This window comes from Nanorana parkeri, unplaced genomic scaffold, assembly GCF_000935625.1.
Source record: "Nanorana parkeri isolate BGI_ZX_2015 unplaced genomic scaffold, ASM93562v1 scaffold904, whole genome shotgun sequence".
NCBI lineage: Eukaryota > Metazoa > Chordata > Amphibia > Anura > Dicroglossidae > Nanorana > Nanorana parkeri.
In genome coordinates this window covers 666535-685924 of record NW_017307172.1, presented here as the reverse complement: position 1 = coordinate 685924, position 19390 = coordinate 666535, and the positions used below count along the sequence as shown (strand labels likewise).

At 43.5% G+C, this 19390-nt stretch overlaps 1 protein-coding gene across 1 annotated transcript in view; it reads left to right on the top strand.

Annotated features, from left to right (window-relative positions):
* LOC108794847 (triple functional domain protein-like) overlaps window positions 1-19390 on the top strand; it is a 660684-nt gene that overhangs the window by 24266 nt on the left and 617028 nt on the right. Inside the window, exon 3 of the mRNA XM_018565963.1 lies at window positions 17454-17576. Coding sequence (XP_018421465.1) covers window positions 17454-17576 — 123 coding nt within the window. The remainder of the gene's footprint in view (window positions 1-17453; window positions 17577-19390) is intronic.

Sequence of the window (19390 nt, the reverse complement as noted above, 5' to 3'; positions counted from 1 at the left end):
ACTCTCTCTCATTCCGGATCTGCCCCCCTCCTTTTTTTTTTTGCTCTCCTTTTTTTTCTTCTTTTATCCTTCTCTTTTCTTTTATTCTCTTTTGGTCTCTCCCTCCCTGTTACTGGAAGATCCCTTGGGTGATTCACATTGGACTGCCCATCATTGATTAGAACAAATTCACTTACCATTTTACAACCGATTAATTATTGTATATATCTACCGATTTTTATTTTATTTATTTTTTTAATTCTTTTTTTTTAAGTACGTGACATGACTTATGCGATACATGATTGACCCACCCAGGGTACCTACATCCTGTCTACTATGTATCATAGTCGCTGTCACGTCTTTCACAGATTCATCTGATGTGAAACACTGATCTTGATGTATCTCGGCTGATAATGTCAATCTATGCTCTCAGTACCTTGTTCTGTATTTTTTTATTTTTTTGTTGTTTATACTGAAAAATGTTAATGTATAAATAAAGAATTTAAATATCTCCCTACTCCCATTCACCTCCAAACTACTAGAACCCCTTATCTACAACCGCCTGAGCCTCCACCTTGCTAATAACCGCCTGGACCCATTACAGTCCGGCTTTTGCCCCATATTGCCCCAACCACCCTCCTAAAACTCACTAATGACTTAACTAACTGCTAAAAACAACGGCCACTGCTCCTTACTCTTACTATTAGACCTTTCTGCTGCTTTTGACACTGTTGTCCACCTGCTCCTCCTCAAAAAAAATCCACTCACTTGGCCTACAAGACTCTGCTCTCTCATGGTTCTCCTCCTACTAGCTAAGCACACCTTTAGTGTCACCAACAAATCTAACACCTCCTCTTCCTCTTTCTGTATGGGTCCCCCAAGTCTCTGTCCTTGGACCCCTTCTTTTTTCTATCTACACCACCTTTCTTGGTCAGTATATAATCTCACATGGCTTTCAAAGCCATCTCTATTCCGATGACGCTCAAATATATCTTTCTACTCCACAGCTCATCCCAAAGTGCCCCATGTCACTAATCCACTAACTAACATATCTGGATGTCAACATTTCTTAAAGTGACATTAAAGTATATATTTTTCCCTCTCCCCAATGTTAGTGTAAGCACTTACCTTAAATTATGTCTCTTAATCCGATCTTCTTCGGAAGCTTGCTAGCAGTAGATATATGCAAAAAAAACGGAGGGTTTAATAACCCTTTATAACTCAGTCTTTCAAAAACTGAGCTCATGATATTTTCCCCTGCCTGTGCACCTTCCCCCAACGTTTCTCTTTTGAGATTGATAACACAACTATCCATCCCTCCCCCCATGCCAAGGTGCTAGTTGTCATCCTGGACTCGGACATCCTCTTTCTGCCCCACATCCAATCTCAATCCAAATCCTGCCACCTTCACCTTCGTAACATGTCCAAAATATACACCTTCCTCACCAATGAAACAACTTACAAAGCTATCCACAACTCTGCATTCGGCTATATCTCAAACCTTGTCTCAAAGTATCACCATAACCATCTCCTCCGCTTTTCCAAACACCTCCTGCTTTCCAGCTCCCTCGTCAGCTCTTCCCATGCTTGCCTCCAGGACTTCTCCTAGAGTCTCTCCCATCCTCTGCAACTCTTAACCCCAACCTGTCAGTTTATCTCCCACTCTTGACTGCTTTAGGCGATCCCTAAAGACTCATCTCTTCAGGGAAGCCTATCCCACCTTTAACCACTCAACCATCACGTTCTCAAAAAGTCCATCCCCACACAGCTACCTCCTCGTGTACCACTTGCCCCTCCCTTTTAGATTGTAAGCCCTCACGGGCAGGGCCCTCCTTACCATCTTGTCTTGATTTGTATTGTAATGTCTTCCTTATATTGTAAAGCGCTGCGCAAACTGTTGGTGCTATACAAATCCTGTATAATAATAATGATGGTGCCAAATGGGCTATTTATGTCTGAGATGCTCTGACCTCTGTGCTGACTGATGTTCAGCTGTATCCTGTTTCTACGTTTCTACTTACATTCCTGATCTGACCACCCGTTACTGACCCGGCTTGACCTCTGGCATCTGCTCTGATTTACCTGACCTTGGCTTGTTCTGGACTACTTTCACCTGGTACCATGCTGCCTGCAAGTTAGCAACCCGACCTGCCTCTGACCACATCCTGTCTGTTGATTCGGTACCATGCTGCCAGATTGTTGCTGACCCGGTTTGTCTCCACTCTGCTTATTGGATCCTGCGTTCTGCAACTGCATCCTGCTAGACCTCTGCAACCTGCACTCAGCTTCTTCAGAACCTACATCTCTTACCAGCACCCATGCCACTCCTTGTCCTTATGCACCTGTTCCACTCTCTAGGGGTGTGTGGACTAAAGCAACAAGGGGCCGCCTTTGTCATCTCAGGCTCCCTTTAAGGCATGTGACATTCACATTGGCAGGGAGCTAGATGTTTGTCACATCCACAACAGTACCACTGGTTTAGTGGGTAGCTTAAAATGTTGAGTACTTTAAACTTGCTGATGTGCCAATTTACCACCTAGTGTTTTTTTGGCGGTGCCTTTTGCGGGTCATATTTTACCGTGCAAGTGACTACTGATGTGTTGAATTATGTTAACACTAACGAGGACCAGTTGTTCCCCTTTCACCTTTGTAAAACTGAATCCTTTTTTGTCATGCACAAGTGGCATCGATCTGTGACAACTGATCTGGTTTTCGCTACCACTTGTGGCTCCCCCTCAGTTTTTTTCCCCCAGGGGTTCCCTTTTCTTCTCTAACCCTTGAATGCTTTAATTTGGCTATGACGGATTTTGTTTAGTGGATACTGAACACAAGCCAACCAAACATCTTCTGCCTATACCCATGTCCTTAAATGGCTCTAATCTCCAAATGCCCCAGACCCAGGTGGGTTTAGATGGTGACCCATCTCGCTCTGCAAGTGAGGATCAGAAAACATCTAGTCCCCTTTTGTAGTAGTAGCGGGTTTTTTTTCCCACCCGTAATCAGCACGGTCTATAAGGCCCCTTTAATGCAATATTTGCCAGTCGAAGTGGTCTACCCTGGCATTTTGCACTTATAATCAATTTGAAGCATTTCTTTACTTTCATCTACTAGTGAATGGTTCCTTGTGTGTGTGCTCAGGACTTTTGGAATTTATTTTATTTTACTGCTTCTATAAGGAAGACAGATTTGTTAGTCATTCTGGAAGGCTCCCGTTGCGGTATGGTGGCTTTGGACTCAATATTTCCCAGTGGATTTCTCAAATGATATCTAATCCAAAGAACAACAATGTAATATATTTTAGAGTACCAGTCCTTCGATGTGGTAGCTGCATTTGTTTTCAATTTTCAGGCTAAGAACATTTTTGGCGAGTACAGAAAATACCTGTTGATCTTGTCAGAATTTCAGTGTCATTGTAACCTCCTGTAAATATAGCTGAAATCACAAACCATGTTGTTTTACAAACTGTATGTACTCCAGTCCCTATGTAATGGAGGTGAAGAAAGGAAGATATGTTTGTAGTCCAAATTAGGAGAGTATAGTGAGTGAGCATAATCCTCCTGGGACAAAGTGTGGTGTTCACAGGATTACCAGGTGAAAACCGCCTAAACCCCCCTCCCTCACAAAACTTATGCAGCCACCAATCTAGTAATTATATACAGTACTTTTTTCTTTTTTGTGGCTTTACCTACTCTGTTTTTGGTATGAAGCATAAGGCACTATTGGGGAAATCTAAGATATGCTGCGCTTGGTATGTGAAATAAAGAAATAGGTGAAATAATTGAAAATAAATATGTATCCTTTATTAATATGTGACCGTGAGCTATTGCATATATTCTCTTACATTGTTGATTAATGAATTAAATTTGATACAGTGATTCCTTCTATAAATAAATGATTTCCGAAAAAAGCCTGTGTGAGCTCTTACTGTGCAAATAATCTCTTGTGTTAATAAAGGCTATTAGATAGAAAGGTGTGACTGAGTGTTGTTTCCCCCAATCCTTAGGAGGAAAAAAGTAGTTTTTTTATTACTAGTGTTTAAACCAGTTAAGTGTAAACTTGTGGTGGAGTCTTCTGTCCCGCTTATAAATTTGTGAGTGTAAGCCATATGGCACACCATATGACAAACCAATATAGAACAACCTTCTAAGTAAAATAACAAACAATATATAAAAAAAGAAAAAAGGTCAAGTGGAGACACCGAATGAGAGGGGTCTTTCCTCTTAAACCATCCTCTTATTTCGTCATCTCCTACAGGTGGTTTATGGTGCCTATGAGGGTTTTCTGTGTGGATATGTTAAATGCTAAATCATTCCGTGACCTGTTGGTCCAGTACCACTTGGTGGACACTTCTATTCTTCCTCCCACAATTCTTTCTCTCACATTTACCATGTCTTTATTTTTCATACTGCCCTTCCCTCGGCTCGCATTTTACCCACTACCTGGTCCGACCACTATAATCACCCTGCACTCTTTCACATCTAGGCCATCAGGAATATCCTGGATGCTCAGATTCCCTTCCCTTAGCATCCCGATCACTCTGTGGGAGGCCCATAAAGCCATCCTTAGGGGTATACTTCTACAGAAAGCTGTTCAGACACCCAAGAAATGGGAATCTAACATCAAGGAGTTGGAGACGTCGTCCTACCTGCTAGCCTGAGATGCTTTCAAATCCTCTTCTTCCCCTTCCAACAGGACCCGCCTTTTTGATGTATGTACAGATTTGAACCTCTGTATGACCCATGTTGCGGAATGCGATAAATGTGATAAACCGGATTTGCTTTTAGCTAACCGCCTTCGTACCCCTGACCGATCTTATGCGCCCTATCGGCTCAAGTGTAATAATGGTTCCCTTACCTCAAACCCTGTGTCTATTCTTCATATCTTTCGCTCCTATCTGGCTACCTTGTACTCTAAGCCACCACCCAGGGACCCATCCGCAATGCAGGTTTTTCTAGCTAAGCTGTCTATTCCCACCTCGCCCGTGAGGGGCTTGATTCTGGGATCACTGTATAAGAAGTAGCTGAGGTGGTCACATTTTTGAAGGTGTCCAAGAAACTGGGTCTTGATGGTTTCACAGCTTGCTACTACAAGAAATTTAGGGAACCACATTTGGCTGACATGTTTAATGCGGTGTGCAGGGGATTTGATTTTTCCCGGGACTCTTGGCATCCATATGCATGTTACCCAAACCTGGTGCTGACCAAACATTGTGGTCTAATTTTCGCCCCATCTCCTTAATAAATACAATCAAGTTGCTGGCCAAGATTTTGGCTTTTCGCCTTAATCCTAGCATGAGCTCCTTAATTGGAGGTGACAAGTGGGTTTCATCCCCCGTCGACAGGCTGGAGATAACATTCGGTGTATGTCCCTTCTTTTGCACATTGCTAAATCCCGTTCGCCGGATATCCGGAAGGCGTTTGACTCTTTATCATGGGATTTTCTTTTCGCAATGCTAGACAGATGGGGTTTTGGCCTACATTTTCGGGAGTGGGTGGCGGCGCTTTATTCTCATGCGATGGTTAGGGTCCGTTATGCAGGCCACCAGTCAGAGCCCCTAACGTCTCCTTAATCGAGTGAACTAGTTACCTTGCAGGTCTTTTCCCCCCTTTTCTTGGGCCCCCCATAAAATCCCTTAATTGGGGATTATGCTCACTTCCTCTTATGATTCCTTGTTTCAGACTAACTTTCCCCAACTCTTTAAAAAGTTACGCAATCTCTTGACCTCCTGGGATCCTTATAATATTTCATGGCTGGGGCAGATATCTGCAGTAAAAATGTCTCTCCTTCCGAAATTTTTGTTTTTTAACCAGAAAGTGTTATTAAATATTTAAATAATTACAAAACGTAAAATCATACAATCAGCGGCTTAGATTCAAAGATGAATGTATAAACAATGTGAGTAAATCGGTTTACATCGGATCATTAGATGCAAGACCTCGTTAGAGATCATCCTAGCATATATAAATAACACAAGATAGAAAGAATAAAACATAATATAGAAAATTTCAAGGCCCAAGAAAAAAAAATTGTAATTTAAAGATCGTCCCCCTGTATCGTCAATAGAGAATAGAGCAGATCCCCCGAGGTACAAGGTTGTATTAAGGAGGGATCATTGTAATATATTGTATTGACTATGTGCTGCTGTTAGCAAATGAGGAGAACCAGACGGTTCAGGGTTTCCAGAGGTTATCAAACTGTTTAAGCTTATCATTGTGAAAGGCCAAAATCCTCTCAAAGTTGTAGTGGAGTTGTATTAGATGGACAAGGTGGGTAATGGCAGGAGCGTCTAGCATTTTTCAATTTCTGGCAATAAGGAGGCGGGCTGCCAATAAGATGTGAGTGATCACAATTCTATATCTAGGTGGAAAAAAGTTAAAAACATATTTTTTTTCTCTATAGGTTGAACTCGATGGACTTGTGTCTTTTTTCAACCTGACTAACTATGTAACTATGACCCAGAATGGCTAGGTCGGGGGCAGGGACAACTTTGGTGAAGGTGATGTCACTAAGAAGTCTAAAGACTGCCACCCAGAACTTCTGGAGGAGAGGGCAGTTCCAAAAAGTGTGCAGGAGGTTGCCCACTGTTCCACATGCTCTCCAGCACAAAGCAGAACGCTCCTTGTAATATGTCGCTAGTCTGTACAGAGTTAGGTACCACCTTAGTGTAATCTTCAGCGTCCATTCTCAAAGAATTACGCATTTAGTAGCCAAGAGGGTTGTTTTGAAAGCATTAGTCCATTGGGCTGAAGAGTAGTGAAAAAGTAGGTCCGTCTCCCACTTATGGAATGGGAGAGATTTAGTAAACTAGTTTGATGGCCCCCAGAAGATGGCGAATTTGTAAGTAATGGAATAATTCAGTATTCAGGGGAATTCATAATTCAGGGGAAGATTGAATTGTCTACAGAGGTCTGGGAAGGTGAAATCCTTCTCGTTGGCACAGTGACGGCGCCAAACATCATAGAGATTTTCTCTCGCTAGAAATGGGTAGAGCAGGGGTCTCAAACTCAGTTTAGTCGGGGGCCACTGGACACATTTTTTTAGTCACGTGGGGTCGCTATTATATACGGTACCAGTGTTAATGTCTGCATATGTTACAAGCGGCAACTGTCACCCATTCAAATTATTGATCGGGTGACAGCTGCTGCATGTAAACGCCTGCACACCACATGTAATTATATGTGAAAGGATTACATGCAGTTAGGAATCTGTCACTATCCCTGGGTACACAATTGTGTATCCAGGGATAGTGATTGTTTTTTTAAATGCATGTAATCATATCACATACAATTACATGCGGGATGTAGACGTTTACATGCAGCGACTGTCACCTGATCATTAACTTGAATGGGTGACAGTTGCTGCATGTAAACGCCAGATTAGGGATTCCTGCTGCAGGATTATCCCCTCCTTCCCAAGCCCCCCCAGCACACATAATATACTTCCCTCCCCAAGCCCCAGCGCACATATTAATAAAGCCCCCCTCCCTCCTTTCCTTCCAAGCCCCCTCACCTGCTTTCATCTGTGCCGGGAGGAGGCACATCATTCGGCCGGTGTTCTATCTAAAGTTCCAACTTATCGAGTTCTCCAACTGCCTGACTTCCTGTTTAGTTAGAACTAAGAGGTTTGGCCAAGAAAGCTCTTCTTCACAAACGCCAGACGCGGCATTGCCCAATACACATACACCAGAGCAATGAAGTCTGAAAATGAACTAGGATCACACTAATCCAGCGTGTTATTGATCTCAGGTGCCCCACTCAATATGGCCACTGTTTGAGTGGGGCACTCAAGCGGCGGCCTGAGAATAATAACGCTCTGGATTAGTGTGATCCTAGTTCATTTTCATGTTTCATTACTGTGGTCTATGTGTGTAGGGCACTTTGAGACCCCTGGGGTAGAGGGAGGTGGAGGAAGATCAAGCGCGTGGGTTAGTACAGTCCACGGCGGGAATCGACAACCATGTTGAAATCTCCACAATAAATTATATAGCCTTGTTGGACTTTTGCCACCTTGTCAATGAGTCTATTTAAGAAGCGCAGTTGGTGTGTTAGGCACGTATACATTCACTAATGTGTACATAACATTATCGACCAGGCCCACAGAGAAAATATAACAACCAATTGGGTCCACCACGGACGTCTTGGGAATGAAGAAGACAGAGTTACGAATGGCAATCATGTCACCCCTCTTTTTCTTTCCAGGCATAGTAGATCGGTAAACATGAGGGAAGGCTTTGTGAGTGCAGCGAGGGGTATAGCCCTCACCGATATGTGTTTCCTGAATGCACAATATGTCTGAATGCGTTTTTAAAGCTTCCCTCCATGTCAAGGAGCGCTTGGCCGTGTGGTTAAGGCCCTTGGCGTTCAGGGACAGAATTTTCAAGGCCATTTAGAGGGGTATATTTTGAGATATGGAATAGTTCTATGACATAGATGTGATTCATCCATGGGACCATTGTGAATGAGTGGAGAAATGTATTGAGGCGCGTCTCCTGTGGAGTACAGCAGAGCAAGGTTGAAGAGGGGTATCCGGATTGCAATAGCATGAATAGGCAAATTTGGCAGTAAACAACTAAGAAAACCATAGTAATAACAGAAACAAATGATTAAACTCAGATAATTGTAGTAGGATCACAAACAGTAGGCAGTAAATAACTGGGGCATTAAGAAAAAATAGAGAACAAGAATCGGCAGTGTCAAGCACTTCACCTCTCAATGACAGGAGAGAAATACAATTATATGAAGGCAAGCAATACCTCCCAGGCATGTCAAGTGACACGAATACCATTGGGTTTTGAGCATCGCCAAGGTTTCAGGGGCGGATCTTCAGGCGAAATGTTTCAAAGACGAAGAATTTTCACTCCCTCGTCCAGAAAGGAGATCGTGTGGACTGAACCTTTGTTGGTAAGAAGAATTTTAGTAGGATAGCCCCATCTATAGGAGATATTGTGTTTCTGCAGTGCTCTAGTGATGGGTGCTAGGTTTCTGAGAAGATTCAGGGTATGTTGAGACAGATCAGGGTAGAACTGTAGACCCAAATAGCGGCCCGGGAGAGCAGATAATGGAACCCATAGCCATGAGGCGTTCCTTGACGTGAACGAAATTGATTGGAAAATGGTGTCCCTGGGAACATGATCGGGCAAAAAGGTGGACTTCGGCAAGCGATGAGTTCTGTCAATCAAGAGCAGGAACATCCGGAAGCAATGTAGTTAGCAGTTCTCGCACATAGGTAGGCAATTGATGTTGGGAGATTGTCTCAGAAATTCCCCTTATCTTGACGTTGCAACGAGAACGGTCTTCCAGGTCCGTCACTTTAGATTTTAACCACAGACCTCATCAGAAACATGATCATGAGAATCAATGATTTCATTTATGGTAGACTCAAATCCTCCCATCTTATTTTCTATATGGTCCACCCCGTTCCCCACATCTTTTAGCGTGGTATCAAGAATTGGCTGGTCACATGTAGGAAAACTATTGATGGATGCACTCAGCTCCCTGGTATCATCAGCAGAGGAGTTAAGATGGCTCACCTTTACCTCTAGTTTTGTTTTTGCTGGGCTGGCATCATGAAAAGCGGCCGGGGAGATGTCCTAGTTGTGGGCGGGAGATAGAGAGGAGCTTGACGATGCTGTCGACACCGCGGGAGGGAGCCATGATGTCCTGGGGCAGTGTGAGATCCGTGCTGAGCCGGGCGGAGTCGCGCCTGCCATCTTGTCCCCGCTGAACGGAGGAACTGAAGAATTCTGTGAGTTTACGTGGTCGCCGGTGGTCCTTGCGTTAGTGGGACATGCCTGCGACTGTCACGAAGCCCGCGAGGTCCGTTACAGGGGGGACACAGGACCGGAGAGGCTGTGCTGGGAGGTGAAAGTGCTAGGGCAGAGCTCCTGGACTAAGGCCATGCTCCTTCCTTCCGAAATGTTTGTACTTTGCTAGAGTCTTACCAGTGGCTATCCCGAGTCACAGATTAAGGATCCTGCAGTCTCAGATCTCTGCGTTTTGGCACCAACGGAGACCTCAGGCCTCGGGTGGCTTGGGACTGCCCCATATCGCAAAGTATTACGCTGCAGCCCAGGTGGGTCAACTGGTCATGTGGCAAGCGACGCAAGATGTTCCTTTGTGGGTTTCAGTAGAGGCCTACTTGAATTCTCAAATTGCTATTGATAACCTTTTGTGGCTCCATCCTTGCTGGAGGAACTCTGTTACTAATCCCGTTACTGCTCACTCTTGCGCACACGTGAGAATTCCCTTCAATACCCATCTTAGGTACCACCACCGTTTGCCGCTTGAGATGTTTTTAACTTGTTCTTCAACTTTCCCCATCTATCATTTTATAATTTAATTTCTTTTTCTTTTCTTTTCTTTTATACTTTCCATAATTTCATTTCTGGCCAATGCAATAACAATCACACCTCCCAACAATCCTTTAAGCCGCTCCATTTCATATTACAGTCTCTTCCTTTGTGCTCATTTGTTCCAAACCTTTCCCCCACCTCTCCAAACCTTCTGGTTCTTTAATTGGGATTCCGAGAGGGTAGGGAGGGGGACGGTATCGAAGGGGAATGTAGAGTGATCCACTGGCACGATTTGGGATGTATACAGCGATTGTAAGAGGGCTCATTAGTTTAGGATCAGTGACTTTGTCACTGAGGCGGTTTTAAACATTGGATCAAGAGGAGATATTGACATGGTTTAACTAAGTTGGAGAGTAATTTACCACATTTGTTTCCATATTTATGGAACTTCAGCTCCCACATAGATTTAGTATAGTGATCATAGCGGTGTAGCAGGACTTTATATTCCCCTTTGGCCTTAGTCCAGAGAGCCATGTATTATCGTGTAGGATTAGCTTTAAAGGCAGAGTAAGCCTGGCTTAAAGTTGAACTAGCTTTGGAATGGAGTACGATCGTCTGCTTTCGTTTGGCACCAACATAGGCAATTATCTTACCCCGTACAAAGGCTTTGCCAGCTTCCCAAAATAGTATAGGGGCGATGTCCGGGGTGTTATTGGTGGCATCATAGTCCTGCCATGCAGCCGATATGGCTTCTCGAAAGTGAGCATCTTCCAGAAGATGGGAGGGGAATCGCCATATGCATGCATCCCCTCTAGGGAGACGTTTGCGCAAATGTACAGCAACAGGGGCATGATCAGTTATTATTATCATACAGGATTTATATAGCGCCAACAGTTTGCGCAGCGCAATATATCAGATATAGATATATATATCAGATCATGGATAAGAGCCTTTTGGGCAATGGTTGGGAGCAGAAAATGTAATCCAAGCGGGAGAGAGATGCATGTACTGGTGAGCAATAAGTGTATTCCCTACCTTCCAGGTTGTGCAACCTCCAGACATCAAATATATTGAGATCAGATTGGAGTTGGGCAAGTTGTTAGGGCGGTGGTTGAGCTAAGCATCTAGCCGATGGTTTAGAGTTAGCTCCATCCTCACCCTCAGTACCGAATTCATATGTCCCCCAATTATTTTATTAGCAACTGCATCGCTTAATATCCACGAGGAAAGGGAGTGAAAAAAATCACTGGGTGGAGAAATTCGGTTCATACACATAAATTACATATTCTTCACCCTCAATAATCATATGAATCTTCAGCAAACGGCCCTCTGTATCTCTGTCGGTAGATATCTTGTTATACGAGAGAGCTCTGTGCAGCAGAATAACCACCCCTGCCTTCCGTCCTATCAAGAGAGCCAGTAACCTCCCCAACCCAAAATTTACATAGGTGACAGATCTGCCTGTCGAAGATGGGTTTCTTGTAGAAGGGCAATATGGGTTTTCAACTTAGCAAGGTGCCATGCTATTCTGGTGCGTTTCTGAGTAGAACACAGGCCTTTTACATGTAACAACATTAATAGTAGAAGACCTAGCCATAAAGAAGGAGATGGGATTGTGGGGTATGGTATCCGTGCACAGAGCTCTCCAGAAACAAACATACAGCTGCAATAGACAAACCCCAGGGCATATACTAGGCGGAGTTCTCAGGCTAGCGAATGGTATAGCATCTAGGAACAATGGTCGAGAATATCCAGGATAAGGTACGGGACAGATAGGTAACCTCAATGAAAACTTGCATACCTCTGCGAAAGCCCTACGCTTGTGGCTCACTTCCGCCTTAATACTCAGCAAAGAGCAGGATGGCGTGGCCTTGCAAACGAAAATTCGAAGCGTTACGGTATGGCCAGAGGATATCCGTCTTATCGACATAAGATAGATATTTCACGATCACAGGGTGAGGGCGAGTAGATTTTTGTTGCAAACCCAGGCGAAGTGCTCTTTCCACTATGCAGTCACGGGTAAGACCCAAGACTTCCGGGTGAAGGTGTGAGCATAGCAGTTGTAGATCCGCAGGCTGGTAGGATTCTGGTAGGCCCACTATACACAGATTATTTCTCCTGGACCGATTCTCCAGGTCATATTAGCAGCCGCTAATTCGTCTTCAACGAGAATTATTCATTCTTCTGCCTCCGCGAGGCCGTGTGTCTGAGCCAAAAGATTGTGACGCAAGGACTGTATACCTTTTAAAGGCCGCTGAATCCACTGCAGTTTGTATAGTGGGTTTTAACAGTTTAGCCACTGGTGCAGCCGTTTTAGCAGGGTCGTTAGACGTTTCAACATCCAAGATAGAGTCGGCGTCCGAGTCAGGCGGGGAGGCAGGTTGAGAGGCATCCATGGCATCAGCCAAGTTGCGCGCGCCTTTTTTCCCAGTACGATATTGCGGTTGGCCTCTGGATCGATCAACAAACTTGCCCATCTTGGGAAGCAAGGTGATGGGGGGATAGTGCCATGTATGGTAGCTCGGTGGCGTGCTCTGGCCGATCTAAAATGCAGGTTTGTAGTCCCAGTTGTCTGGAGCTCCTCACATATGCGACTTACTCTGCAGGCGCCGGAACCAGAAGTCCCATTGTCATTTCTGACGCACTAAGTTATTTGTAGCACTGAATGATCAATATAACTACTCTTCTCCTGGAGGACCATTAAATATATGGGCAAAATGGTCAAGTTACCTGGGGACATGTGGGGGGAAAATGGAAGGGAAAAGGTAAAGGAAGGCGGGGGGTTTTCATGCATACCCCTGCTTTAGGATACTAGGTCATCCATGCATTTGATGTTATAACCTTGCTAAACCACATTTGTGTGGAGGGAGCGTCTCCTTGTTTTCACAACTTGGGCATGCAACTTTCTGCTGGTGGTAGGATGGATCGTCGATGCACTATCCTTGGTATGTTTGGTAAAGTAAATCATTGTGTGCAAGGGATATGCGGGTGTAAATTGTATAAGGATGAAAAGTAGTGACGTGAGGGAAGTGACGAATTTGGCAAATCTGATAGCTTAGCTTTTGTGACAGAACACCGGACCAGTGTAACCCTGAATAGCTCAGTTCCTGTTGCTGGCAGTTCTAAAAAAATAAAAAATAAAAGGATATAGAGGAAATAAGTAATGTTGTGGAAGATGAGGAGGATGATTACATGTCGGATAACTTTATCAACTCCTCAAAAGATGTTCGTCCAGGAATACCTGTTCCAAGAAGTGTCAAGGCATCCTATGAGAAAGAAGAAAGACAAAAGGAAAGTAACATAAAGAACAGACAGAAAAGCTTGAAGGAGGTAGAAAAAGAGAGAAGAGACACAGTTCTGAATGAGGCTCTTGGCAATGAAAACAAATGTTTTTTGCTTTACTTCAGAAGATGGGGTATACAATAGGTGAAGCCCTTGGCAGAAAAGGTCATGGTATTGTTGAACCAATTCCACTGAATATTAAAACAGGTGGATACTGAGGGCTGTTCGATTCCTCTATTTTGGGTATCCCTCTGTGTCCCTCTTTCTCTCCCTGCCTCTTCGGACTTGAGGGCGATTGGTGGGTTGATCCACTACCACTTACCAGGCAAAATTGTTCTTGCTATTAGTGATCCCTTCCGGAAGAAGCCGGTGGCGAAACTCGTCGAAGGCTGGACCCACTGCACATTCAATCATCATTACAAATTACAATGAAATATGGATATTGATTAAAGTGTATTTTGGAAATGGATACGATTTTATGATGTGCATGTGGGATCCAGGGGGGGGGCGCTGTGTTGGGTCGAGAATCTGCCTTTTGGGTTAGAATATTATAATAGAATATTGGGTAAGAATATTTTTGTAGTCTATTTAATCCATATATCCGGTTGTGACACCTTAAAAGCCCCATGGTTTTTTCTTTTGTAAGGATGAATAGTAACCCGTAAAACACTTCCGTGATATCCACAGATTTGGAGACCCAGGTACCCTGCCTAGTGTTAATTTTAGAAATAAATGAGAGTTCCTGCTGGGATCTAAGAGCTCAGGCAAGAATCTTGCCGCACATGTCTCCATGTTCATAAAAAGTGTGCTACAACTTTGCCTTGTATAGACTGAGCGGTTTGAGACCGTCTCTAAGAATGGTGAGATTTATTAAGGCAGTACTAGCTAATGTTTTTTTCTTTCTTTTTTTTTAATGGGTCGCCTCTAAGATGTGGATTTTAGTGTGGAGCCTGATGAGGATGCCCCAAGAAGGGTTGGAGTAGACATAGGAGTCAGAGAAAGTGTGTAGAAGACCAGGAGGAATTTAGGGGGTCCCAGGAGTATAGCGGGATTTTAAATGAGCTAGTTGTAACAGGAATGGTAGGAAGTAATGACAAAACAGTGGGCTTTCTAGGAAAGGAGAAAAACTCCACGTACACTTAAAAAATATGGCTGAAAACATCCTGTTATTGTGAGACTATAGGAGGGTGTTGTGGGACATAGCAGTGAGCCTCTTCCTCTGTCCCCACTCTGCGCCATGCAAGCATAGGTCACAAGAACCCCTGAATAAACCAAACAAGCAAGCTATTGTAACATAACTTTTAAAGAATAATCCATAAAAGATTAACCCAGACCTGTAATAATTCAGGGCTAAACTCTGACCCTTCACTCTCAGCATGCATTTCCCTAGGTACAACACAGGATTTACTCGTTCAGTTGATTGTATTTACCTCACTTTCTGACATTCACTCAGTGCTCGAGCTCTGAAGTAGGGCTGCAACAACTAATCAACATAATCGATTATAATCGATTATTGAAAAAGTTGTCAACTTTTTCAATAATCGATTAATCGGCTTCTGATTGGTTGGCCCTGTTCACGGCTTCGCACACGCTGCGCGCCACACCTCCTCCCCACCTCAAGCTCGCCACTGCCAGACCTGCCCGCATCCACGCTCTGCACCTCCTCCTCGCCTCACGCTCACCGCCCGCCCAAATCCACGATCGGCACAGGGACGCGGGGAGAAGAAGTAAGGAGGAGCATGTGTAGGGGGATGACAGCCGCCGATAGACAGGCCCGATCTCAGAAACAAGTTGCTGGAAGACTGTTCAGGTAAGCCTGCACTTCCCACACATGGTGCCCTATAATGTATTGCTGGGATTTGTATTTCTCTATAGCTGATGGTACATTGTGCTGTATATTATACTATCAGCTATAGAGGACTACAAATCCCAGCAATACATTGTACACTGTATGTATAATGTATTGCTGGGATTTGTTTACTCCTATATAGCTGGTGGTATTCTGCATTGCGCGGTATAATGTACTATTGCTGGGTTTTGTATTCCTCTATAGCCGGTGCCATTCTGCATTCATTGCTGTATAATTTTACACTTTTCATTTCACTATATTGCACACACTATTTTTTTTCTTTTTTACTTCCACTGCTCCAAGCTTGCTCCTGTGATGGACTGCAATCTCAATACAAACTAGAAGTCCCATCACTGGAGCCATTTTTAAAATGTATTTCTTATCCGATTAACCGAACTTAATAATCGGCTAACTAATCGATTTTGAAAATAATCGTTAGCTGCAGCTCTACTCTGAAGTATGGGGATATGGTAATAGCAGCTACTTCCAAATTATAGTCCTAATCTACGAAAGGACAACTTTTATGGGGACAATGAAAGCCATGCATATCTGGTTGATGTTGCACTCTAGGGTAGACTCTTCAGGAGAATCTGTTAAAAAAGGTCCTGAGAGCAGGAACCCCCTTACAGTGGAGCTAATGAGCACAGGCTGTCACTATACTCAGCAACATGCAAATTTGGGTTCTCGCATTTCTCTCCTAAGGAAAAAATACATTCTTAGAGTCTCCTTGGCTAAGTAAAGTCTTGACAGAGGCTCAACCGGGTGGGTATGAGCTCTGCAATTGATCAAGAAGAGGACGAAGGAGTGCACGCCTCTGGATGATAGTTCTAGAGAGATTCAGCAGGATCTTGATACTGGCTCTAAACATCTCTGTATCTGGCCGATTTCCCAGCAACTTGTTAAATATTGCTACCCTCATTGTAAACAGGTTTTCTGGTAGTCCACAAAATTTCGATCCTTCAAATCTTCCAGGTGTGGGTGCAGGGAGGAAAGGGTGGAAGAGTGAACAGACTGGGCCTGCCCACTGCCTCCAATCTATCCACTAGATCAGCCATAATTGAATCCTCCTTTTCCATGTGGTCAGAGGCCTATTAGAGATCTTGTCGCCCTTCTTGTATATCTCAGCAGTGGGATTTCCTTCATGTTCACAATCTGGCTTCAAGGTCCACTTTGGTGGGGAGGACCTGTAGGATCTCTCCTATATCAATCAGATCACACTCAGCAGTGTAATTCAGGCTGCAATCGGAACACTAGGAAGAAAGGGGAAAGGCACAGTTTGGTTGTGATGAAGTATTTGGCGCCCAAATGGCAAGGGAACCCACCATTTTGTGAGTATCTGGGGTCACGGCTGTCAGTTTAATGCTTGAAAAATTTTGTCTCAGTGGTAGTGCGCTGTCGATTAACTCATTGTTTGGTTTTAGGTCAACTGTATAAGCAGCAGTGACAGATCCTCTTTAAGGAGACATTAGGGGTCATGTATACTGGCCTGTGGAAGTGATCATGCGGTGCCCAAATGACTTTCACAGAAAAGCTTACAGGTGGCTTTACTCATGTAAACAGTCTGCTTACAGGGGCCTGCTGCTGCTAACATACATTGGCGGCAGTGAAAGGTTCAAATTTATTTCCACTTTTGCAGCCAAATTAGGATAACGCTTACTTTATTATTGTTACACGTTCCCATTCACATTGCCTAACATAAAAAAAACATCTTTTAATTTGTTTTTTTTTAAAGATGCTCTGTAATTTCACCTTCTGTTTATGCGGGTGAAAGTAAAGTAAAAATGTTGAGTTGTCGCTGGAACGGGAGCTAATCATAAATCTACCAGTTGGGACACACCTTTTCCAGTGAGAATGGTCAAAGTGCAAACTTTTGTTGGGTCTACAGGACAGAAGTGGTTGAAAATCCCCCCAATGGGACACTATCCAAAACAAAACAAAAACTTTGGCTTTACTTATAATAATGGCTACAAAGCATATTACCGGATCATATTATAAATTATTGTTAAAAATCTGTTTTAAACATTTTTGCCTGACATTATTTTTTTTTTATAGGTGTTGGATTGGATTGAAAATCATGGTGAAGCATTTTTAAGTAAGCACACTGGTGTTGGAAAATCCCTTCACAGAGCAAGAGCCTTGCAAAAACGTCATGAAGATTTTGAAGAAGTTGCTCAGGTCAGGAAAACATGTCTTTTATGTACAAAAATAAATATTTAGTATATGTCCCTAAATCAACAGGTCACATCTTAGAGTTTATATAGTAGGTTTTTGGTTGCTCCTTTCATCTGGTGTCACCCAAATGCAGCTGTTGTTAAGGGGACATCTACTCTTTGGCAAAGGGCACAAAAACTAACTTTTTATTTATTATTGGTATTTATGTAGCACTGACAATTTTCACATCAGCCCCTGCCCTCAAGGAACTTATAATCTAAGGTCCCTATCTCACATAGATACATACATACAAGGGCCAATTTAGACAGGAGCCAATTAACCTACCAGCATGTCTTTGGAGTGTGGGTGGAAACTGGAGTACCCGGAAGAAAGACACGCAAGTGCAGGGAGAACATGCAAGCTCCTTGTAGATCGAGATCTGGCCGGGATACAAGGCAGAAGTGCTAACCACTATGCCACTGTGCTGCCCAATAGTTATTAAACTGCTGTTCTTGCCAGCATGGGTTATAGGATGGGTATGTAGTGGGTTGGAAAAATACTTTGTGTAGTGTACTCATTCTTATAACTCATATCTAAATTTAAAAATTGAAATATTGCATCTTACCAGTCCTTAGATGTGGTGGCTGCATTTGTTTCCTTTTTTTCAGTCTTTTCCCTTTATTTTCACCTGTCAGTTCCACGAATAACACACCTCTTGTCCCTGGGTGGTTATGTTTACTACTCTGCTGTATCTATGGATGGTTGCTACCCAGGCTGGACTGCTACTATGTCTGACTATGTTCATCTCCACTGCATGGTGGCTGTTGGGATTAGTATTTTACACAGAAAGGAAGAAAACAGTTTTTGTGGATTACAGCAGTGACAAGAATACTGCATTTCTGGCAAGATTTCCCCAGTTCAATTTCTTCTAAAAGCAAAGCTACAATTTGCAAATACTGTGAGAACAAATATTGTTTTCAAAATGCTACAAGGATGACGGAAAACATCCTTGCATGCCAGAGGTGCCCTAAAGACATTTAAAAAAATGAAATTAAATGATAAGGGCTCTAATGAAAGTGTTGGTAGTTTTTCCCCTAACAAAGTTCTCATTCCAGAAACACGTTTTCTGCTGCTTCTGTATCATTCACAAAGTGTTTAGTCACCAGCAGCATCTTCAAGTAAGGAAGTGCTTAAAACCACTTCCTCACAAAAATTTACAATACTAGGGATACACCGAGATGAAAATTCTAAACCGAAGTTACAGAATTTGTGAGGCCAAAACGGAACATTACTTTTTTCTTTTCCCACCTTTAAAGAAAATAATAATAATAATTATGTATTTCATTTTTCCCTAATCATCTTCCAGGGCCACAACCTGAGAGATGGATTGGTTCCACAAGTGGGTTCACAATTAGTAAAACAGTTAAAACCCCTCTCCTTCCCCTCGTACCTCAGTTTAGATTGTTTCCTTCCGTCCAGGACCACGTCACATTTGTTCTTTTATTTCCTACCGCTTGGCCTTGAGGTCACTGATCCTCCTCTGTGCAGCTTTGCTGTTAAGGGTTCTTTTCATTCCTTTGGCCTTGCTGTAGAGCGGAGGGGTTTCCCCCCCTTTTTTCTGCCAGCATCTGGTTCCTTCCCTAAAGGAATGACTCCTTGGGTCCCCAGGCTATTGGCCCCGTCCTTCTTTCCCTTGCTTGATGCAGGGGAGCATGTAGCATGGCTCTGGAGCAGCGTCTGGCATGCTGAAGTGGCATCTCGAGCGAGCAGTGAGCTGAGGGGTATTTCCGGTGCATTCCATGCCTCAACTTGGAACGTGTGGCGTCATTTCTGGTCGC